Here is a 24,103-nt window from a genome sequence, read left to right as displayed (position 1 = left end):
GATCATTACTATTTGTCACGATCATACTGGCACCCCCTCCAAATCCCAGATCAAAAAGTACAAAAAGCAAAGTCAACAGAGAAAGGAATCATAAATAATAAAGGGCTGCACTGGAAAACAGACCATCGGTCCTTCTGAAGGGAGGCCACCACAAAATCTTCATTGATAGGTAACAGGATACTAAGGGATTAAAGCACGAAAGAAGGAATGCGCTCCTGGTACGGACACTCCATGACAGAAGCACAAATTGCGGAATCTGAATAAAGATCTTGACATTTTATCAGCACAGGGCAGAGAAAAAGTGTTTGGTCCACAATGAAATACGTGAGCACTGCACCGCTAATTATACTCAATGAAAATGAGTGACAGTCCAGATGATTTCAGTGCTAGTATGTTGCTGATATTTTACTGACCAAAACCAGCACTGAAACAGAACTGCTCTGGATTAAGTCAGCACAGTCAAGGCCTTTGGAGTGAAGCAAAATACTGATCGCATTGTTCTTTCAGCTGTCGGTCCACGGTGCCTCTAAACTTCAGGCATGATTGAATCTGGGAGCAAGATTATGTTAGAAAGATTGCTGTGAATAGCACCTTAAAGAGATCTCATTCTCACAGGTCTGCTGTATCATTTTCACCCTGTAACATGGGCACATACGTACATCTATACATTAGTTTATCTGAAGCCTGAAATTACAGTAAAATTAACTCACCTTAAGAATTGCCGATATAATTTGAATCTCTGTGTCATTATTTCTTCCAGCAGCCTAATAAATTTCTTTAAATGCTTTACTTTACTGTTTGCATCCTCATATCTTTCCTTTGCATCATGAAATTGCCTGTTTTAATTAACAGAAGGTCTGGGATCAACATGCATTACATTAAACCCAAACTATTGTTTTAAATGCTGAAAATCAATTTGATCATCAAAACATTCAAATAAAAACTTTCTTGTGAGGATATATGCTAGAGCTAAAAGCATTTGATGAGTCAGGTAAGATACTGTTCACAAATGAAAAGTGGTCAAAAATTAAATTTTACTTCTGTTTTTTAATTCTTTTGAAAGGAAACTCCTACACCAAGAAGAATGAATGACTGGACTCCCCATGCTCAAGAATATCTGAGGTGAGTGATTCCTTGTAATACACTGCAGTCAAAACCTCAAGTAATTGCCTAACTTCTGCATTAGTTATTCAGACTAGAAGGATGCTTAATGTTCATTGCATCCCAGAACAATGGCAGGTTATGTTTGCACCACGTAACCATAACTGGGACACCTCTAAACCCCAAGAGGGTATTTGATTATTGGTAACTTCAAATATATAGTACAGACACTGTCTAAAATCACTAGAGGGTAGTTCAACACTTCTAAACCTGTTCAGTACTGGTTGACTGAGCAATCAGCACAGCATGTTTCTACACCTTTGTACATGGTTTAAGTATTAAAAACACATAAATGCATTGTGAGTCAATACGAAAAAAATCTTCTTTCCCCTATTTTTTCCATCTTACTTGAACTACTTGAGACATTAAAGATGACTTACTGTATTATTTCTTCTCTGTTTCCATGGCGATTATTTTCTGAATTTATCCTTTCTCTCAAGCGATTCATTTCTGCATCAAGACTCTTAACAGTTCTGCTGACCTCTATCCGCTCTGAGTAGATTTGCCTAGCTTGTGCAATTTTTTCCTGAAGTAATGGTTGAAACTCAATCAATTAATTGTTACATTTTTTAAAAATCAGTTTAGTATTCACAACAAACATTTTGTGCTATGGAAAAACAAGGTCTCCAAGCATGAACAATGGTTTTGTATTTTTCTTTGCGTACTCATCACAGCAAAGCTAGTTATCATTAACAATTTTACTAACAATATTTATAGGTAGGTAGTTATTTCAGTGCTAAGAACTGTATCCATCTGAGATCTTTAATATGTTCACAGTTATTTAGCCAATACAGACACATGAGGAACCAAATTCACCATATTTAAATAGGACAGTCTTCCAAAAGTCTTTGTGGATGTGATTTCAAGAGTTAGTTAATAAAGCTTGATAAGTCTTCAAAAGATCAAGTATGAGATCTGTACAAGGAAAAACCTAGCATCCAAAGCCCCAAAACATTATTATTCAATTGAATTTAAAACAAATTTTAAGACTAAGTCATTTTACTCTTTCGCTGCAAAACACGGAAGAAAGAGTCCTAGATGGATAACGCCTTGTGTATATGTCAAGGCAGAAATAGTGCTCTGCCTGACAAGAAGAGGCCTAGATTCATTTATACAAAATCACTTTTACTTGATTTAGATGCAGTCAGCTTAAGACATAGCTGAGAGAATACTCAGTGTAGTTGAGTACTAATATGGTCTGTGTATTGTGCAAGTGGAATGATTTATTATTAAATATTTGAAGGATTATGACCATCTGAATTCAATGAAGAAAAAAACCCCACACCTACCTCTAATGCTTTTTCTTTGGCAGCTAGTAATTCTTTATGTCTTTTTACGCTAGCCAAGTGTTCTTTCTGTTTGTCTTCATAGTGTTGCAAATGGCGTTTACTGATTTCCAGTTCTGAGTCAGCTTTGTTTAATTCTTCCTATTTGGAATAAATCAAGATGTGATAAGTGAGCTTTCGGGTAGATTCCTAAGCATTTCTCTAATGTTTACTCACTTATCACAGGTAATTATGTTGTTTTTAACACTGTCTAATTTAATTTGCTTTCTGTAGGACTACTCTTTCTATAGTTCAGGAGTCTGAACAGTAACTTACTAGAAAGCCTATACTCAATTCTGCCAAGGACATAATAAATGCTTGTAATGTTTTTAGGAATCATATCTTGAGGGGATATTTCAATCTCAAACTCCACTTCTGTGAAAAATTCAGTGTCCTGCTATACCTACAATATTACATGCACTATAGCAACTCCTATAAGATGTAAATGTTGACACACTTTAAGTGATATTGTATCCTTCCAGAGAAGCAATGAGGTATATAGAATAACAAATTACAAGATAATTTTCTTCCTCATCCCCGTCAACTAGATGGTTTACCTTTAAAAATCTAAAAAAACCCCAACCCAAACCAAACAAAAACAACAAAAACACCCCCAAAAAACAAAACCAAAGCAACAAACAAGAAAACCAACCACCACCACCAATAATGGATGCTCTCACCTTTTTCTAATCCTGCCTTAAAGCCACAACTTGCTATATGTCAACAGTTCATCAACTGTAGAACACATAGCAGTAAATCTAATCTAAAATTCTTTCAGGAATTTAAGAGTGCCCTCTATTGCTTAATAACTACCAATAATGTTCTAATATTCTGAACAAATCTATTCTCTTTCCTTACATGGTACTTCTTTTTAAATAAAGCATATCTTTAGAATTTCCATATTAGATACATTATAACTAATATATTTATCAGTTGTTTTCCTTACCTGTTTCCTTCCCCTTTTTGTTTGCTCTTCCTTTTTCAGTTTGGGCTGACTACATAGAATACACTATTTCAGTGAGGCATACAAGAGATTCCTATAGTGATCTTTGTAAGTCTTTCCTCATTCTATCCTCTGCAAGTTTACAATACTGTAGCCATGCTGGACTCTCTTATTTCCATTTTCAAACCATTTATTCTTCTTGGCAATGTGGGATTGCCTCCCATTTGCCAATATCATATTTTGCATGTCACAACTCTGCTATTTATGTTAAGTCTTGCTACTTCTCTGTGATTTCCAGGTGTCTTCTATAGTCTTGAATAATTAAAACTATGTATTGGTACCTTCTGTGATTATGCAACTTTATAGAATAATAACCATTTCATATAGAACTTCAAATGACATATTGAAAACTGTCCAGTTATGAATATTCTTAGTCAGGCCTTATCGGAAACAAACAAATAAGCGAAAACAACAAATGTGATGCACTAAAAAAGAAAGTCAAGTAAAAATAGTTTCCTTCCTTTTCAGTCCACGACTGAAAATACCTGGAAACAAACTCTCTTTAAACATAATACACGATAGCAACTACACTTAACAATCAAAATCATCTTCAAAATATTGCCAAGCAAATTTCTTGACATGCTCTAGATGGAATGCTCTATTTCCATTGTCATAGGTAGACCTTAAAGGTATCAGGAAGGAGCATACTCTTTTCTCCTGCCTCCTTTTAACCTCACTGCCCTTCCCACACAAAGGGAACAAATTAAAAATACAATATGAAATTACTGTTACCTTAATGGGACCAGCAATGTCTTCTACTTGATGAATTTTTTCTTTCATTTCTGTAAATTTTTTTTCAGCTACCTGGAGAATATTTTTCAGTTCTTCCATTTTTCTGCTTTGTTGTTGCATGTCTTTTTTTACAGATTCCATCTTACCCTTATTTTCTTCAGCTTCATCTTCCTGACAAAATATATTGAAATGAAGAATAATAAGAGGAGACATACACTTGCAAATTACTGTACAAGAGTTTTATTTTATTATCACTGTCAGGGTACATGACTAAATGCAATACTCTGTAAATCTAATAAGAATACAAAACAGCTCAATGTAGTTGTAACTAAAGCCCAAAAGAAGAGATTGACGGATCTTGCAGGAGACCACTAAATCAGATCGCAAAAGAAGAATTTCCTAATTATCTGACTGAAAATTAAGGGGACTTTATTTGGAGGTTCTGATGAAAAGACTAAAGGGGATAGGATTTTGTGAAGAACAAAAGAACAAGGTAACTTCCCTCTGGATCTCTGACTGAGCATATACATTCAGTACACAAAGGAATACAAGGAAAAGTAAGTGAGTCGTCACTGTTCCCCAATTATACCATTCCTAATGAATTATCATCATACAGACTTTCTGATTCAAAAAGACAAATATTCCAAAACCTGGGAAAAATATGTAAATGAAACCTTGTATTGCTAAGATGCTTTTTCATGATCAGACAACCGTGAAATCCAGGTGGCAATGAAAGACAAATCCCAAGTAAAACAGCAATTAATACACAGTAGTGGTCAGAAAGTACAGAAAAACAACAAAAATCCAAGAAAGAATAAGGAGAAGAAAATGCATTAATCTACCAGTTGCATAAGATCATTATCAGAAGGCAATGGTAAAAATGTTGATGTTCAAAAAGCAAGCATCCAATAATTTTTGAACAGGAAAATATTCTCCTACAGAAAGGTAATAGAATATTCTTCCATCTCACCAAAAGGACAAAGAACATACTTATTTTTTTTTAAACCAGTAGAACCAGAACTTACATCTGTATTGATCCCTTAGTTTTTGAGTAAATTTTTACATTTACTTACATGCATGCACGTGCACACACACTGAAAGACAGGCTACTGGAAAAGTGTGAGTTTGTGACAACATCAGAAGGGACAAAAAAAATCCTGAGCAACTTAGCCTCTCACTGATCCCAGATAAAATAATGGGAAAACTGGCATGGATTTTAACTGAAACTACTGTAGTTGGGATTATTATTAATGTCTATCAGCATGATTCTCAGAAGTTAAATCCTGGCCATCTATATATCAGCTTAATACAGAGTAACATCTGAAATTCATGGCCACCATCATACAAATCACAACAGAGCAAACTTTTTTTTTCTGTTCTTAAACTACTATGTGTATGTTTTAAGAACACATGGAATAAGAACTTTGACAAAACCATCATACTACCATGATCTTTCCCGAGGTCAATATTAAAACTTCTGCATGGTGAAGCTACAACAAAGCAAGAAACTGTGGGTTCAGGGCGTAGCAGCAGTGTTGTGACATAAATTACGCTCCAGAGTGGCCTTTACCTATGCTTTGATGGTGCCATTTCTGACCTCCAGACCTATGGCACTGTTTCTCCCTAACCAGTGTTTTACAGAACTGCAGGTCTGGAATGAGGAAAGAGGATACATGGAATATCCCTTTACAACACCACTTTGCCTTCCATAAACCTGCAGTACTATTAGTTTGAAAAAGGCCAACTTGTACACCAGTTGAAAATCTACAGTATTTGCTTATTTCAAAATACTGCCGTCATTGAAAGACATTATTTCATAGCCTTAGACATAATTTAATAATCTATTCTTACCAATGTACGGGTGTCCACTGACTGGTGTTGTTCCATATTTTCAAGATCTGCTACTTCTGCAGTTGTTGTTCTTATTTTTATCTGGAAAAAAAAATAAGCTTATCGAAAGAGAAAAGTTCACATTTGTTCATTTAAGTCAACACAGAAAGTGAGATATTTGGTCTTTTAGTTTCATTAATACCTACAAAAGAGAGAACTCTTCCACTTACCTATGGAATCCAGTTTTATAAGATACAACTTGTTCTGAAAGTCACATACACTTTAAATCATAAAGTTAATATTCTATTTCCATTCAACATGACAATTAAATAAAATGTTTTATTTTTCCTTCAAATATTTTTCTTCAGCAATTTGCGTCCCTGTGACAGGTTTTTTGCTTGTTCTTATTTGTAAATTACTGAATAAAACCTTATATAGCATGTATTATCTTATACTGCCGAACTGTAACAACATTGGCCACCACAAATATATATCCTACCTAGAAGTACTGGAAAACACAAAAAGATGACTAATAGTTGTAAAATAGTTTATAAAGAAATAAAAATTAAGAAAAATTAAAGGTGAAATATTCAGCATATTAAAATGAGTTAAGAATATGAATGGTGAGCATGAAGAGAAACAAGAGGGACTGAGGGAGCCGGCAGGACTAGGAAGTGATTGTGCCCCTGTACTCAGCAATGGTGAGGCCGCACCTTGAATCCTGTGTTCAGTTTTGGGCCCCTCACCACAAGAAGGACATTGAGGTGCTGGAACGAGTCCAGAGAAGGGCAACGAAGCTGGTGAAGGGTCTGGAGCACAGGTCTGATGAGGAGCAGCTGAGGGAGCTGGGGTTGTTTAGTCTAGAGAAGAGGAGGCTGAGAGGAGACCTTATCACTCTCTACAACTACCTAAAAGGAGGTTGTAGTGAGGTGGGTGCTGGCCTCTTCTCTAAAGTAACAAGTGATAGGACAAGGGGAAATGGCCTAAAGTTGCAGCAGGGGAGGTTTAGGCTGGATATTAGAAAAATTTTTTCACTGCAAGATTGATCAGCCATTGGAACAGGCTGCCCAAGGAAGTGGTGGAGTCACCATCCCTGGAGGTGTTCAAGAAACGTGTAGATGTGGTGCTTAGGGACATGGTTTAGTGGGTTAGGTGGTGTTGGGTTGACAGTTGGACTTGATGATCCTTGAGGTCTTTTCCAACTTTAATGATTCAATGATTCTATGATTCTGGAATGAAGAGGCAAGGCTCAACAGAAATAGGGGGAAGCAGGGAAAAGAAACTTGCATCAAATATTGCAACAACTTCCTATTCATGTCAAAAAAGCAGTAGAAATTTGTGAGATTTAGCACAAGAGGGGGAAAAAAAAAAGGTACCATACAGAAAAAATATGCTAGGATTGATGTGGCCTCTATTGCCCTAAATGATGAAGGAATACTACAAAAATAAACATGAAAGCAAACAACAAAAGTAAGGATAAACATTAAAAACTATCATCTAATCAAAATATGTTGCAGCAGTCACAATGAAATAGAGAAAGACTGACCAGGTTCTAAAAATTAACCATGTACCTATTTTTACCTGTAGTTCTTTTTGGTGTCGTCGATGACCAAGAAGATGATCTTCATTCTGCCTGACCTCCTTTTCAATGGAATATAAACGTTGCTGGCATGCTGCCAAATCTGGCTTTTTGTTTTCAATGTTTTTCTGCAAGTGACTTTATAAACAAAGTGATATTGAGATATTATATATCACACAGATATTATTTATTACACACAAACACATAGAAATACACACACAAAAATTGAATGCATTACAAGACAAAGGGTAAAAATGCACTCTCCTACCAAAAAAAAAAAAAATAAATCTTAAGTTTGTTATGCATTGGATAGTCTTAACAAACAATAAACACCAAAGGTCTCCATCAGAACTCAGAGTGAATAACCAGCAGATACCCGTTTGATGGTGCTAGTTCAATGCCCAGCTGAAAAGCCATTCATGCAATTTGAACCACCTGTAACCTCTGTTAGCAATTTGCACAAACAGGCCAAATGTTTCAACTAAACAGTGGTGTTACTTCAAAAATCCTACTGCATCTTGAGAGAAAACAAATACTTGGACTAGGACAAAACACTTACAGTCAGAAAGAAATACATTAACAATACATAACAATTGCATATACTATTCCAGATAAGTGTGTCATTGCTTTAGGCTAAGTTCTGAAGGGGGATGGGATGAGGTGGGAAGATATTTTTCCTATTTAACTGGCCTACATCATTCCTGGATAGCAATATTGGTAATTAAACGCCTATAACACTTTGAAAGTTAAGATGATCTTTGAATGAAGTTCATTATATACTGACATGAACAAAGTACAGTTAACTGACATATTCAAAACTTCTGAGTTTACAGAAATACATTTTTGACCTTCAATTCAGTCTACACTATCAGCCATAAATACTATTTAGTTAATATATCTGTAACACAATCTGAGCCTCAAAATAGAAGTATTCTCCTGTCACCAATTTGCTTGGTGACAGTTCAAGTTTGTAAACTTTGAAATATGTTTGGCTTTTAAAACTACTGTTCTGAAAGTAATGAGAAAAAAAAAAAACACCCCTAAAAAATAAAATGGGGGGAAGTCAAGTTTGTCAAAAACATCTACCATGAGTGAAGTCAAAAGCCTGAGAAAAGACAGATGCAAATTTTGAAAGCAGGAGGACTACGTGTGCCAACATAACCTTGGTTTGAACAATCAAGCTTCCTCTGCAGTAAACCATGATACCACTGTTCAGGTATTAGATTTTTAAAGAAACAGCTTTGACTCCATACCATTGTTCAGCAAGCATAAAATAAAAAGGAAGATAGCAAGATTTCCTGGAGTATTTCAGCCCAGCAAATCCCTACTTGCTGGGCAAGATTTACATGCCACAAGATGAAAAATATCTAGGTACAACTCAGGTTTGTACCTATCACAGAAAGGCATTGAAATAAAGAGTTTTTCCAGAATTCTCAAAAAGGAAGCGTAAATCTCAGAAAGAAAGTGGAGTGACTGTACATGCAAATAGACAAAATATGCAATTCCACTACTTATGTCAACAAGCGCACTTTTCACAAATACAACATTACAAGATGCTAACCTTATTTCTGCTTCAATGTCTTTGCTTAGGAACCTGGGTCTGACGTAATCAGAAGAGTAATACCGTCTTTCAAACACTTGATCACCCTCAGCAGTGAAAGCTTCTCTACAATTTTTTGGCGGTCGATTCAACTGCATTACTTCACGAGCTTTACGGCTACTCTGAAAAATAAAATGGCCATATCATACCAACAGAAAAGCAACCATAATTAAAGCTATTAATTTAAAAATTGTCTAGAATTCCTAATGAAAAATATGAAATACAGTAATGAAAGAATGTGAAAAAAATTTATAATGTCAAGAATCTGTTTTTCTTATTTGAATAAGACAATTATGTTCTCAAAAAACCACCCACTTAGGATAGCTGCCCATTTCTTTTATTCTATTACAAATTTATCTGCATTGTAAGTTCCATAAGTCTAATCAGTCCCTTAAAATTTGACATAGGAGAAAAAAGCACTAACCAAAAGGTCACTGTGCACAGGTGTATTTAATGATCAGAAGTGGAATACACATACAGGAAACAATCTTCCAAAGCAAGCTCTAAAGTACATAAAACAATATTCAATTAAAGTTTAGGGAAACATGCTCCTAAAAAAATTGTCAGTGCCAGACTAAGTGGTCACAAGCATCTTTGTCTGAGGCAATCATGTCATCCATTCAGAGGTATCACTTCTTCCACACAACATCCCATCTACTTCTTTCAGATTCAGTTGAAATCATGTAGGTAGGGCTCAAAGATGCTAACGTTATGAAGATGAGTGGTTAGGTAAGGCAGAGAGGGAAAAACAAAACTAGCATCCCTGCCATGAGAAAAGCCTAGAAAATCCAGCTGGTACGTATCCCATTGAGTAACAGCCACACTTGATAAGCAGTCAGTCAGTTCTGCACTAGCCAAAGCATAAACTGCCTCTTTTCCAGCACAGATGTCAGAGAACAAATCGGGACAAGTGATTTCAAAGAAAAACAAAATCCACAAAAAGTAACTATCATTAGTTTTGGGGCTTATACCTTGCTTTCTTTAAGTAAAAATATACACGTCTTATTTTTAATCTTTGAACATTTTGCCTGCAGGAGCTCGTATCTTCAGCAGTAACAGAACATCAAAAATCAATTAAGATCAGAAATCATATAGTGGCAGAAAACAGTTCATTAACGTGTTATGGGGATCAAAAAATAGATTGTTTTAAAATAGTATATAATCTTAATTCAGTGCCAGTCGCTAGTCACCTTCCTACTTAATAACTGATTATTGCTATTTCTTTTATTTTACCAGATTCCATCCACAACCACGTTTCTTTGCACCCTCTCATCTCAAATGCTTTAACACTGCAGGGTTCAAAGAGGCTCCGGTTGCTGTGGCAGGTGAAAAGTAAATTAGGCTGTGAATGCTAACAGGCAGCTGATAATTTCTTGTAAGAGTGGATGCATGAATATCTGAAAGGGAACTTTTGAACTCTCAAGCACAAACCTGCTACAGCTACAACTAGTACCTAGCTACCAGTTGCTACATACTATACAAACTATACAAAACTGACACATCCTGAACACACCAATTAATAAGGAGACATGAGACAGAGACAGCAGTTAGGAGGCTGATCACATGTATATGGTCTATTTAGACTGGGAAACTATCCCACTTAAGAGGCCCAGAAAGGTGGTGGTGAACATCCCAGAAACAAACAGGGAAGATGCTGGAAACACAGGCGGAGAGATCTGCAGAGACAAATCCCAGGGAATGCCAAGGGACCTTGGCCCATAACAGCCCAAACAGGTATCTGTGAGCAGCTGCAAGGCAGGAACCGGTAAGATTTTCTGCCTGACCTTCCCAGACCAGCAGTGATTTCCCTGCTGGGGGAGAAGTTGAGACCTATAAAGGTAGCGTTGGGGCAGAGGGGCGTGGGCAGGGAAACAAGTAAGTGCAGGGAAATAAAGGTAAAAGCTCTAACCTTGCTGATTCTTAAATAAATTCCAGTATCTAAATCTACTGTGTGTTGTCAGTTTACTCTGTGTTGCCCATGCTAGAAAACAGTGTTCGAAGTGGGATACTTAACAGTTTATTGAATGACAAGAGGGCCTTACCGGGAGCCCTGTAGTGGAAATGTACGTTGTGTGTACTGACAAGTGATGCGGGATCTACTGAGCCATCAAGGTCCTCACCTCTCCTCAGAGGGGCAAAAAAAAAAAAAAAAAAAAAAATTTCTACTTCTTTTGTCCATTACAGACACTATCAGTGAAGGTAGAAATAGACGCTCCATACAAAGAGAAAGTTTTTCTTTACAGACCAATAGGGAGCACAGAACCTTACTTTAATCAGCAGGATTTTTTCTATACCCCTCACATCAATCAAGCAATTGGCAACCACTGCGTGATCTATTTCCAGTGCTTTGAGAACCGACATGAATTCTGGATGATGAACTCCTCTGAAAAAAAAGAAAAACTATCATTCGTAAAGCTCACATGAGATTCTTAAAAAAAAAAAAAAATTACAAATAGTTCCTTTCAACTAATAACAATTTGAACCATCCACGCTAACCAAGAAAATTCAAAGCATAACTTACCTTTGGCTAACATCATAAACTTTATCCTGAAATTTATTTACAATTATTTGAGGTCTATGTCTTTGCGGATAATATTTTGACATCAGTAGCTGAAGAGTTCTTTCATCACTGTGATTATCACAGCAAAATGCCTGAACTAGGCTCCTTAAACAAGATTCAATAGCCAAGGTCAGTTCAGCATCTTTTGGATGAATGAAGGCACCTAAATAAACATGAGACAAGGCTTCAGGAGCTTTATAACAAAACATCTAGTAGTGTATTTTTACCACTCAAGGGTTTTTTTTGTTGTGTTATGGGTTTTTTTTAAGAGTCTAAAATAAATGTTTCCTAGAATAAGAAAAAAAAAAAACTAACTTAACAACTAAACTAAAAGTTAAAAACCCCACAACAGACAAGCTATCCTGAGAACACACACATATAATTCCTCTTCCTATACAGACACCTATACATACTGGGAGGTCTGCATTTTCTTCCAAGATCTCTGAGAGGTCACTACTAACTTCCATTGAGGCACCAATTTTTATGTCGGCTCAGCAGGAGTTTATCAAGGCAAAGATTGCTTATCAACTATTTAATGCTTTAAGGGTGAAGGCAGAGGAACAACTATACTGCAAGTTAAACAAACACATAGGTTTCCATTATATTACCTGTCTTCCGTAATATGTCTGTTTGGACATTCTTACCCTGCAGTAAATGCCAAATATTTAAGTACTTGGCCTTTACACTAACATCCAGAATATGCTGAAGCCATTACTCTGATTCACAAACTGAAAACAGCATTCACTGTCAGAGCTGGCCAAAAAAACTAAGGAAACCAAACTTTGCAAGAAAATCTCAATTGGTTCTAAGTTGCTCCATGCAAAACATCTCAAGTTTGACAAGCCCACAAGTCAGCCAGCTGAACATTTTGAGCAAAATCTGTCCAAGACCTGGAGATCACTGTTTACATTAGCAGCCATGCAATAAATCCATGAGGAAATATTCTACAGACTGTATTTTTCAGCAGTCATTCTTACCTAAAGGTCCGATAGGTTTGCGTTTAAAGCGCCTTTGCCTATAGGCTGTTTCAACTGCTTCAAGAAAAGCTGGTACATGCGGACCAAATCTTTTCAAAGTATTTGTTTTACTATCTTTCAGCTCTCTCAGCTGTTTGTGCTTGGCATCCAGTGCTTGTTTCATGTCACACTCTTCTCTCCTAGGAGAAAGATCGTTTTTCAGGAGCAACACCTTATGAAGCCTTAATTTAATTAAAATAATTTTGAAGTATAATTTTTCAAGTATTAATAGGACAGTGAAGCAACACCTCAATATTTCAATGTACAGGTAACTACACACACGCAACAAATATTTTTATATTCAAGAAATGAGACAGAAAAGCAAGTAAGAAAATTATTGCTTTGCAACAGTTTTCAAAGCTTTTATTTCTAACAATTTATAATAAATTTATTATATTTCTACATATGCTTCAATTTCACTGTCTTCTATAAAGGTCTTTAACAGAACACAAAGCAACTGTTGGTTACAATAACTGATAAAAGACATTTAAACTAATACATCAAGTGCAATAAGCAATTCTCAAATCTCTTAGAACAATAAATGACAACATTGCCATAAACCCCTCTGGTAATCACTGCTCAAGTTCAGGTTTCCAAATCAAAGCCAAAGAGTGATTTGTTCTTCTAGCTCAGGTATGGGCTAAATTGATATTTGAACCACTTGCTTCAAAGTCTCTATAAATTTGCCTTTAACTATAGATACAATAATTATTATTAATTGTATCTATTTCCTTATATCATGTTATATATCTTCTGACATCATATCAGGATGTACTACTGTGTTAAACAACATGAAAAAATTTAAATCTTAGTCTGCCCACAGGATGATAAGAGGACCGTAAGAGACAGATAGTGCGAGGAAGAAAGCAGGGCATTAAACTGACAATACGGACTTATATCAGGCTTTTAGTTAGTAAAACCTTTCATTTTTAATGACAAAAAAGCTTTCTTAATTTTCCAAAATTTTATAAATTAAGTCACATTGTGCCAAAGACAAAAGATTAGCAAGTTCTAACATAAACTAGGAAAAAAAAATAGAAACTGAAGCCCAATACCTCAGGGAACGCAGGTACATACAAAGGAAAACAATTACATTCAAAAAGTTTAACTTACCTAAGCCCAGCATGTTCTTCTTTACACTTATATATAGCCTGCTGAAACTGATTCACCTGTTGACCAATCATTACTTCTTCATCATGGAATGCCTTTAACTGTTCCCTTAAACGTGTGATTTTCTTTTGTCTTTCCAAATTTTCAGACTCTGAAACCTGATTAGCACTAGGAAAAAAAAAAATCATACTTCAGTATCTTAAAACCATATTTTTGAATTATAATGAATGAACTTTGTTTATTACCGGTATCATACAAAAGATTTATGCATCAGAAAGTTGTATTTAAGATTCTGTGCATTTACAAGATCCACAAAGCATAAATACAAATTTCTATTTGTAATCACACACAACTCTCCCCAGTTACATTCCTACTACATTTAAAGGCATATTTGTTTTGCAATACCATGGAAGCTAGAAAATGTATATTATCATCAACAAAAAAGAAAATCTTTTTTTCTGCACAATTACCTCATCACCTTCTAGTCAAAATCTAAGTAGGATCAAAAGTAGGATCAGAAATATTTAGATATTGAACTGGACCCTGATAAACTTTAAATAAATATTTTCAGTTAGTGCGGATTTTCTCATTAATCAGAAAAGCTCACTCCCTGTATACCTATACCTTAATAAGCATACATCATAATCATTATAGCTGTATTTACCTGCTTTTCAGTTCTTCAATTCGTTTATGTAGCTGTTCATCGTCTTTTGCCAGACGTTTTAACTCAGTTTTGAAACGATTATAAAGTACCTATGAAGGAACCAGGATACAGTAGTTTAATAAATAGAAGCAAGAAACAAAGCAAAAATAAAAATAATTGAAAAAAATAAAAGCAAAAAGAACTACGGTTTTGAGTAAATAAACACTGAACTGCATCAAAACAGACAAACACAACTTGAACGTCAAGAATGTGAAAAAGTAGGAATAACACAGTTAACTTGTATCGTATTTATTTTATCCTAAGCTTAACACTGCTTAACACCTGTGGAAACAGAAAAACTCTATGGCCCCTGAACAGAAACTACTTGCAAGTCAGGCAGGAAGTTGCACCTATTTTGAACTGCACTATGGATTCAGGAAGCCTAGACACAGGTGGAGAAGTACACATGGATGGAGCACGGACAAGATTAAAGCTTTAAATTGGTACAGACTTTGAAAGTTCTTTTGGCCCACCTCAGCTTCATTGACTGCTTTTCTTCTTGCCTGCACATCATCCTTCAAAGAAATACACTGAGGATGCAGGGTTTGTGCTTCTTCCCCTATTGTTATTAACTTGTCCTGTATTGCTTTGTACTTTTCCTCTGCTTCATTCACTTTTACCTTTGGTGCAAAAAGAGAATAATATACAAGTAGTAATAAAGCAAAATTTTCTTCAAAACTTCTTAATGCTACAGAAGAAATATCTCTCAGAAGAATCCATTCAACATGTCTCATTGCCTTTTTTTTTTGTTGTTGTTAAAAAAACACAAAGCCATTGCCACTATGGTTATGCTAAGATGAAATCCAATAAAGGAACATACCCAGGATGTAAACAGCAACCTTCTTTTCTAATTCACGGTTTACTCAAACACAGGACCCTCACTACAATAAGGCCAAGTACCATGATATGGAAAGAAATGAAGCCAGTATCTGGACAATGATCCTTCAACACGACACAGACATGTTCAGCCATAAAGTAAAAATGCCTCGATTGTAAAACAAATACATACTTCTTCTTTTTAAAACATTAGAAAAAATAAATCAATGAAAAATGAGTGCCAATTCAGAAAGTTTGGAGTTTAATACACTTAAAAGTTCAAAGTAATGATGTCTAGTGTTTCTCTGCAAAGATATATTTCCTACGTTAATAGTAATGTCTGACAAAATTATTCTTTCTTGCTACCTACAGAAGCCTTAAGTACCATCCAGTCTGTAAAATTTCCAGATACCTCCTGAAATCAGACACTGATCTTTTCTACAGGCAGTAATACCCAAGGAAACCTACATGACAGATCTCTGAAAGATGTTCCAACATTACAGAAATAGGCACCAAGTAAGTACTCTCAAAAATAAAACAGTTTAAATTACTGTTCTCTGGCATATGCAATGGTAGTCACCTCAAATTCCCAGTCAAAATAATATAACCCTTAACTGAAACAAAAGTATCAGCATGAAAACCACACACACACATGCCTACTAAACAACAGAAAACAAAATGTCCTAATATTATTATCCAATGAAACATGGAATGCAAATGTTACTGTTAGATGGCTAACAAAGGTGTATACATGGGAATGTTCTTAGCCGCTTGGGAAAAGCTAAGATGGTCAGTTTCAATAGCTTACAAGCTAAAGGACAATCATAGTTTAAATATTATTTTTTATTCTTGAGTCAAGGAGACAAAACTAGAGTGACATATGGTTTAAACCATATATGTACCTGGCATTCTTCTAGCTTCTGAACAAACTTATCTGTATTCCCTTCTTCAGCTCTGATGCCTTCTTTGATTGTCTGTATTTCTTTTTCCATCTCACACACCTAAGTAGAAGCATATATTAGCATGTATCAGAATGTCTGAGGCAGACCGGGAATAATTTAAAATACGTTTCATATGAGGAAACATATTTTAACATGACATTTACCACTGCCCATGCCATTTTATGTTTCAAATCTTCAAGACGATTTCGCAACTCATTCACAAACCCAATACTTTTGTAACGTTCCTTTTTTTCACAATACAGCAGCTTAAGTTCTTGAAGACGCTTAAAAGAAAAGAAAAAGAAAGGTTCAATCGTGAGTGCAAAAAAAGCTGTGATATAATATGAAATCTTGGAAATATTTTTTTTTTCACGTGTAATGTCACTGAGACCTAATCAAACCAAAACTATGTAGTTCAACTCCTGTAGTTATTTCAGTGCTCAGATCTGTACTAATAATTACTTTTACATACCTCTACTCCTTGTTCTATCTGTGTACATGTATTTTCTTTAGTTTTCATAATAGATGAATAATCTTCTTTCATTTGTTCCAGCTGAGTTGCCTTCATAAAAAACTAAAAAGAAATAAAAAGATGCAATGGGAGATTCAGCAGCTTACCTAAGTGAACTTTAAATAATTACCATAGAAAGCCCACACATCCCAACCTGTATGCATTCTGAATGATACCCAAAGTAAAATAACTGGTGAAGTGTTTCTGAATAATGAGCTAACCCCGTAGTGTCCTAATTTTTTAATTTATTAATGTCTTTAGAGAAAATAAACTTTAAAAAAATTATTTTTGCAAGTGGATGACTGCTACAATCAGACAGTGTACTGGGTGTGAATGGGATGAAGTTAAGTTTCTTCATAGCAACTATTATGGTGCTGTGTTTTAGATGTGTGACCAAAACCATGCTGATAACATGCTAATGTGTTAGCTATCGCTGAACAGTGTTTGTACATCATCAAGGCCTCCTCTGTTTCTCACTCTGCCCTCACAGCGCATAGACTGGCAGGGTGTGCAAGAGGTTGGGAGGGAATACAACCAGGCAGATGACCCCAGCTAACCAAAGAGATATTCCATTCCACAAAAAGTCATTGTCGTGGTTTAACCCCACATAGTGTTCAGCACCACACAGCCACTCGCTCACTCTCTCCCGGGTGGGATGAGGGAGAGAATCAGAAGAATGAAAGTGACAAAACTTGTGGGTTGAGATAAACACAATTTAATAGGTAAAGCAAAAGCTGCACGCACAAGCAAAGGAATTCATTCACTACTTCCCACGGGCACGCAGGTGTTCAGGCATCTCCAGGAAAGCAGGGCTCCATCACGCGCAATGGTTACTTGAGAAGACAAATGCTATCACTCTGAACGTCCCTCCCTCCCTTCCTTCTTCTTCTTCCCCCAACTTTACATGCTGAGCATCATATCATACGGTATGAAATGTCCCTATGGGGGATATTCCAGCTGTCCTAGCTGTGTCCCCTCCCAGCTTCTTGTGCACCTCCAGCCTGCTTGCTGGTGTGAGAAGCAGAAAAGGCCTTGGCTGTGTGCAAGCACTGCTCACCAATAACTAAAACATTCCTGAATTATCAACACTCTTACCAGCACAAATCCAAAACATAGCTCCATACCAGCTATTATGAAGAAAATTAAGTCTATCCTAGCTAAAACCAGCAGAGTCATGCTCAGCAATCAAAAGGAAGAGGAAAGACTTTAGGGGAGTTAGCCATCTTTTGCTCAGGAACTGGCTGGGCAACCATGGGAGGTAGCGAGTGATTACCTCTGCATCTCTTATTTTGTTTTGCTTTCTTCTCTTTTCTTGCAGCTTTTCCTTCATTTTTTTAAACAATTTTTATCTCAACCCACAAGTTCTCTTGCTTTTACTCTTCTTTTCCTCTTCTGCCATCCCAAGCAGGGGGCAGCTGGGAAGGCAGGTACGCAAGTGGCCGCTTTGTACTTAGCTGCACACCTGAGTTAACCCACAACAGCTCATTAAAACTAAGGATTCTGAAATTATTTTGCTCCAAATGCCACCTCTGGAAATTAGAAATCTGCATTTTAAAATTTAATCAAAATGTTAAATGCTTTTTTTTACCTTATACTTGTCACCTTCATTTTTAGACTGTAAGAAGTGCTTACTCATCTCTTGGGTTAAAACAGACACAGGATTATCTACCTGTAAAAATAAATCAATCTCTTTTCATTTTAAATTAGAAGTTCTTATGTGAATGGATATCCATGAAAGTGAGCAAACCATCTCCCTGTTCCATCTCCCAGCAATTAAGTAAAAAGCTGAGAGAAGCAGATCCAGAAATTATTATTTCTATTCCTCTCATGCCTTTAAAAAAAAAAAAAACAAAAAAAACAAAAAAAAAACCCAACAAACACCAACCAACAACCAAACAAAAAAATTTAAAAATCCAACTCCATCAAGTAAAAATTAGAACCACAACAAGGACAACTAAGGAACTGTTTTCAGGAGGATAACTGACTTCTAGAAAGACAGTGCTTGTTTTTTCCATTTATTTAACAAGATCAGCATTAGGAATTGTGTCCAGTGCTGTTTAATTTCTCATTATCTATAGTGCATTAAATGCAATGAATTACCCCATATACTCTTATGGAAGTTTCCACAAATTAAAATCAATACAAACTCACTGAAGTTTATTATTATTTGAAAGGCTGAATATGTTGAATAGTTTAAACTACCTGATTTTTTCTTAATCACTTAAGCAGCAAAAACCTACTCAAATTTCTGCAACAACAAAAACTGAAATAATGAGCAGGAAAAAAAAAAGCTGCAGGTATGAAAGAAACCTACATATGCTAAGACTTTCATTAACAGGATACATGACTGCTGGCTCGCAGATAATAGCAAATATTTATCTGTCTGGGACAGAATCTTACTCTGCATTATATGAGGTATAAATTTCAACTCACTTTTGCCACTGCATTTCATCTTGAAAACAGAGAAAAGGTGAACCCCTCTCATTTAACAAAATGCAACATTGCTTTTTATTTGAAAAATATAACATCACATGCTGATGTCTTAAATTACACAGAATTTAAACACTATAACAATTACCTGTATATTAAAGTGATCCAGTATTCCTACAAGTTCCTCTTTCTTTGAAGAAATTAGGGTCCCTAATGGCAAAAAAAGGAAAAATATCAATAGGTCCAAAGTAGAGATGTACAACGCCCCAGCCTTTTGTTCAATCTAGTGGTTCTTAGTAAACGTAAAAAATGAGATTAGTATTTTTGTAATGCAGATTTATTCCTAAATGAGAAAGACTATTTGGTTGCATTTTTTAATCTTTCCAATACATTTGGAATTGTACAGAAAGACTTGTAATTAAAGACTCTCCTTGCCTCATAAACCCTCTGTGACACAATTTAGGCAAATCAGCAAATTCAACAAAAACTCAAAAAGACTAAAAACTACTTTCAGCCTCATCAGACATCTTTTCATAGAGACAAATATTGTACAACCTCACATCATGCAGAACCTGCCACAACTGCTTTTAATATGCTAAGATATTCTTAGTCTAAGAGTCTAACACCAAAAAAATGGACTTCATCCTTGAATCATGAATGAAATAAGAAACATCATCCTTTACTAACATCAAGGCATTTAAAGCAATTAAAACATTTAAAGAGCTTCTAAGACTGAGAACAAAACAAACTACCACCAACCAGATTTGCTTTTTAGTCTATAACTTCTGCTTCCATCCAGATTGATGTGCTGGTTCACAACAATGGAGCTACCATACACTTCTGGTTTAAATGCATCTTTACCTTGGTTTCGCAATGTTATGGAAATATCTGCAGAACTAAAAAATAAAAAAAATGACAGACGAAATTAGTTCTAAATCTAAAAAAAATTAATTCATTTTTTAAAATAACAGAACATTCCAATTCTCCACAAAAATTGTCATGTCTTGTAAAGGTCACAACTGTAAGTTAGTCACAGTATCAATTGGAACAAGGTACATTTACGTTGTTTTAGTCAAAACAGCATCGGAGACAGATGGCCACAAAGGCTGATATACACTGACCTGTTAGCACCTTCTATACTTCAGACAAATCATAAGCCAAAAGCCCATAGTTGTGACAGCAGACTTCCCCCACCTCCCTTCCCATTTTAGTGCTCCCATCTTTGCACTGCAAATCAAGTTGCTTTTTGGTTGTTCTGTCCCTAAACTGGCTTATGTAGAAAACGGTTCTACATCCATCCTTAATCAAAGTGATCTATAGCAGAATGCTTAAAGTGTTCTTCTAGTAAAGATGAGATGCAGTTTCAGTCTTGAATTCAGATTTTCTGTTTCTCAGTGTGAATGCTGAAACATTAAGTTATTATACATAAGGCAGGTCCTGCCAACAATTTTATTCCAAGGACCTCTGAAAGGAAAAGCCTGGGGCTCTGAGTTACAGCTCTATGTAAATGTAAACTTCTAAACCTCCTCTCCTATCTTTTTAATGATTCCCTTAAACATGTTATTCCCACTCCTGCAGCAGACATGAATCCACTTCCAGGATGTCTAATAATCCACCTGTATGTCAAGGTCTTTATATTGTATATTCATTCATGTCACCAGAAAAACAGAAAAAGAATTAACCTCACTGCTAGCAGAATAATCATAACTAGATTCCTATGAATTTTTTCTAATGAACTCAATCCTCCTGTAGGATAATCAAGTACATCGTGGAAGTAACACACAGGAACTGGGCGATATGCAGGACATATCATTATGTCAATTAGTTCAGAGATAATGGTATACTACTGGTAAATTACTGGTAAAATTTCTAATGTGATTTTTGTTTGGTTTGGTTTGGTTTAAATATGGTGTTTTCAGTGTTATGCTTTTTATTCAAATCTGGTAGGCCCAATCAGAGAACAGAGAAAATGAAGTTGAATAGAAAACTAATCAGCTAACCTAAATTTTACAATCACTAAACAACATGTTCAGCCTTAAAACTATCAAAGTTTTACTTACGTCTCTCCATCTCGTATAAACATTTTTAATGAGGAACCTCTATTAGTTGCAGTGGCTTTACCACCAAGTCCAACAATAAGAGCAGTTAATACAGAACTTTTTCCACCTGTAATAGAAGCATTGAACTTTTTAACAAAAGTTCTTGTAACTCTTTATCCAGTTTACCCATACTATAGATTTTTGTTTGACTGCTTATGTATTCACGCACTTACAAGTCCAAATTCTGTCTTTATTAAACAAGCATATAAATTCACAATAACCCTAGAAAAACACCTGTCACTTCCGAGGTTCTCCCTAAAAAACATGCTGAGATTAACTTTTGTTACTTTTATTCAGCAATTTTAATTCAACATGATGTCATATCTCAGGAGGAAAGAATCTCGCCTTCCGTACAAGTATAGAGAAAATAGCTATACAACTACAGAAATCAAGCACAATTACAATTTATATAACTATCTGAAAGATTTTATGCTCTCTTTCAAAATTTATGTTTAATTTTTGAAACTCTCTCTCCAAAAGAAGGGAACTTGCATAAATATCACTTCCTCCTCCTGTAACTTCTAAATCACGTATACTTGAACAATCACTGTGCATTTAATAATGAACACACAAGTACATTTAGTTTAAATATAAACGTATGTATTATTTAGCTACAAAAAGATTTATATTCACATTATCTTTTGCAAATCTTGAAATTTAAGACACAATTTTTTCACCAGCCTTGAACTACTGGGGTAGACTTGTGCAGTTTCGAAGTCCAAAAGTGAATCCATCTCCATTCCTACAAGATGTCTAGAAATTATTAAAAAAATAAAAAAATTGCATCTTCTAGATTACTAACAAAAGCGTTCTTTGACACAGAAATGATGCAATTAATACTTACTTCCATTGTTTCCAACAACAAAATTGAGATTTGATCCAAACTGAAAAGGCCCCAGCATTGAATGGCACATAAAGTTCTTCAGCTGGATACTTTCAATTATGCCAACTTCCCCTGCAGTCTGAAGAATTAACAATTAAAACTGGTGTTACGTATGCACTTTAATGAGATACAGTTTATCTATTTTAAACATAATGAGAATTCAAATGACACTTTGATATAAAACATCAATAGTTAGAAACAACAAGGAAATCAGAAGGATTTCATGAAACTACGAAAAGCTGCTTGCTACAGAGCAGTTACATAATAAAATAACAGGGAAACAGTTATCAAAGCTGATCACTCACCCACAGTAACTTTCAGTTTTCCCCATACCTAACACAACATAAAAGATTAAGATCATAGGTTCTATACAGTTGTCAGAGCAGTAAAAAAGAGCATCAAAAAAGACTTTTGTTACTTGGATAATAGTATTTTTGAGAATTCCTAGCACAGCTTACAATGCAGGAAATTAAATTAAAGCAGGAAGGGGGAAATGAAACTGAAAGTGGGACAGGCAGTGTTCAACTTGTGGAGTACTGGTTTGATAGGAAACTTTAGTTTTAATGCCAGTGCTTCAGAAAAGCAATGTTTTCTAAGAAAGCGAAGTCCTCAGGAAAAATAAACAAACCAATGACACAGAACAGCTGTTGTTCAAGACAATTAAGTAAGGAATAATGCTTCTATATACCAAAGATTTTTTTTAGTCATTTGAATGTGTCAGCTATGCAAAACAAATAAATATTTGGTACTTCTTTTAGTAAATAATTTTTTTCTAAATATTTTCTCTGCTTTTACTACAACCATAAACCAAATATACCATACTTCTAATCAAACAAAATCTGTTTCCTTTATTTAGTTAGTTGACAACTCCAGTAGTATTCATTCTATAAATGCTAATTTATTGCTAATTTATGATATATATTGCTAATTTATGATCAACTGTTATAACTACCCGACCCAAAAGAAATAAGGTAAGAATGAACTCATGTAGAAGTCCTCAGCACAGACTTTTTCTCTAGTTTCTTTTATATTGGTTCCACTGAATCCTACATGCAAGACATTTATTTCAATGTCAATCAAAGGCACAGAACATTTTTATATCATTTTTTTCTTATCTCCCTCCCTGCCCCAACTTTTTAAACAACCTACCAACAGTGAAGAGAGATTACTCTCAGCTGATGACTCTGAATTTTCTTCTTCATTGGACTCATCGCTATGTTCATCTATGGATTCTTGTCTCTGCCTTTTATTGGGTCTAGGCTTTGAAATATTTTCTTCCTTTCTCTTACCCATGAGAACTGAAAAATGAAAGAAATGAAAGATACTAGGTTTCAGTCTTCTAGATGAAAGTATACCTACAGATGATAGCACAGACAAAACAATTTATTTATTTTGGTAAAAGAAATATTAAGATCATAGCAAACGTTGCAACAAACAAATACATTTTCAGAAATAAATTTTCAGTGAAATTAAGCGTATGCTTACCATGAAGATGTATTAGAACAAAAGAAACACAACTTCATTATTCTAATCAAGATGAATTATTTTGTTGATTAACAAAAAAATCAACCTTGATTCTGTTTTCCTCAGTACATTAGATTTTGTGATATTTGCAAGATTTTTTTTTTTTTTTAGTAATGGAGTTGAAGATTTAAGTTGTAAAAAGTACATAACTATCACAGTATGATCAGCTGCATCAATGCAGGTTTGATTAAAATGAGCTGCACAGCCAAAAAGAAAATTTGCTGAGCGTATGTGGTTGACAATGTCCAGAAAATTAATGTGCAGAACATATAAAACTAGA

At 35.2% G+C, this 24,103-nt stretch overlaps 1 protein-coding gene across 1 annotated transcript in view; it reads right to left on the bottom strand.

Moving 5' to 3' along the window:
• The window catches only part of SMC6 (structural maintenance of chromosomes 6), a 29,079-nt gene extending 5,487 nt beyond the window's left edge, over positions 1 to 23,592 (bottom strand). The window contains exons 1-22 of the mRNA XM_010081382.1: positions 23,449 to 23,592; positions 22,261 to 22,378; positions 21,378 to 21,483; positions 20,077 to 20,213; positions 19,466 to 19,527; positions 18,476 to 18,556; positions 16,849 to 16,950; positions 16,541 to 16,660; positions 16,338 to 16,436; positions 15,093 to 15,239; positions 14,581 to 14,669; positions 13,920 to 14,084; positions 12,768 to 12,946; positions 11,752 to 11,953; positions 11,499 to 11,613; positions 9,192 to 9,352; positions 7,633 to 7,768; positions 6,073 to 6,153; positions 4,222 to 4,392; positions 2,451 to 2,588; positions 1,542 to 1,687; positions 711 to 836 (exon numbers count right to left, since the gene is read on the bottom strand). Coding sequence (XP_010079684.1) covers positions 711 to 836; positions 1,542 to 1,687; positions 2,451 to 2,588; positions 4,222 to 4,392; positions 6,073 to 6,153; positions 7,633 to 7,768; positions 9,192 to 9,352; positions 11,499 to 11,613; positions 11,752 to 11,953; positions 12,768 to 12,946; positions 13,920 to 14,084; positions 14,581 to 14,669; positions 15,093 to 15,239; positions 16,338 to 16,436; positions 16,541 to 16,660; positions 16,849 to 16,950; positions 18,476 to 18,556; positions 19,466 to 19,527; positions 20,077 to 20,213; positions 21,378 to 21,483; positions 22,261 to 22,378; positions 23,449 to 23,592 — 2,825 coding nt within the window. The remainder of the gene's footprint in view (positions 1 to 710; positions 837 to 1,541; positions 1,688 to 2,450; positions 2,589 to 4,221; positions 4,393 to 6,072; positions 6,154 to 7,632; positions 7,769 to 9,191; positions 9,353 to 11,498; positions 11,614 to 11,751; positions 11,954 to 12,767; positions 12,947 to 13,919; positions 14,085 to 14,580; positions 14,670 to 15,092; positions 15,240 to 16,337; positions 16,437 to 16,540; positions 16,661 to 16,848; positions 16,951 to 18,475; positions 18,557 to 19,465; positions 19,528 to 20,076; positions 20,214 to 21,377; positions 21,484 to 22,260; positions 22,379 to 23,448) is intronic.
• Between the last annotated feature and the right edge of the window lie 511 nt (positions 23,593 to 24,103).

The sequence above is a fragment of the Pterocles gutturalis genome, unplaced genomic scaffold, assembly GCF_000699245.1.
Source record: "Pterocles gutturalis isolate BGI_N339 unplaced genomic scaffold, ASM69924v1 scaffold21129, whole genome shotgun sequence".
Classification (NCBI taxonomy): Eukaryota; Metazoa; Chordata; class Aves; order Pterocliformes; family Pteroclidae; genus Pterocles; species Pterocles gutturalis.
Note: the sequence above shows the minus strand (reverse complement) of the source record. Positions and strands in the feature narration are given on the sequence as shown.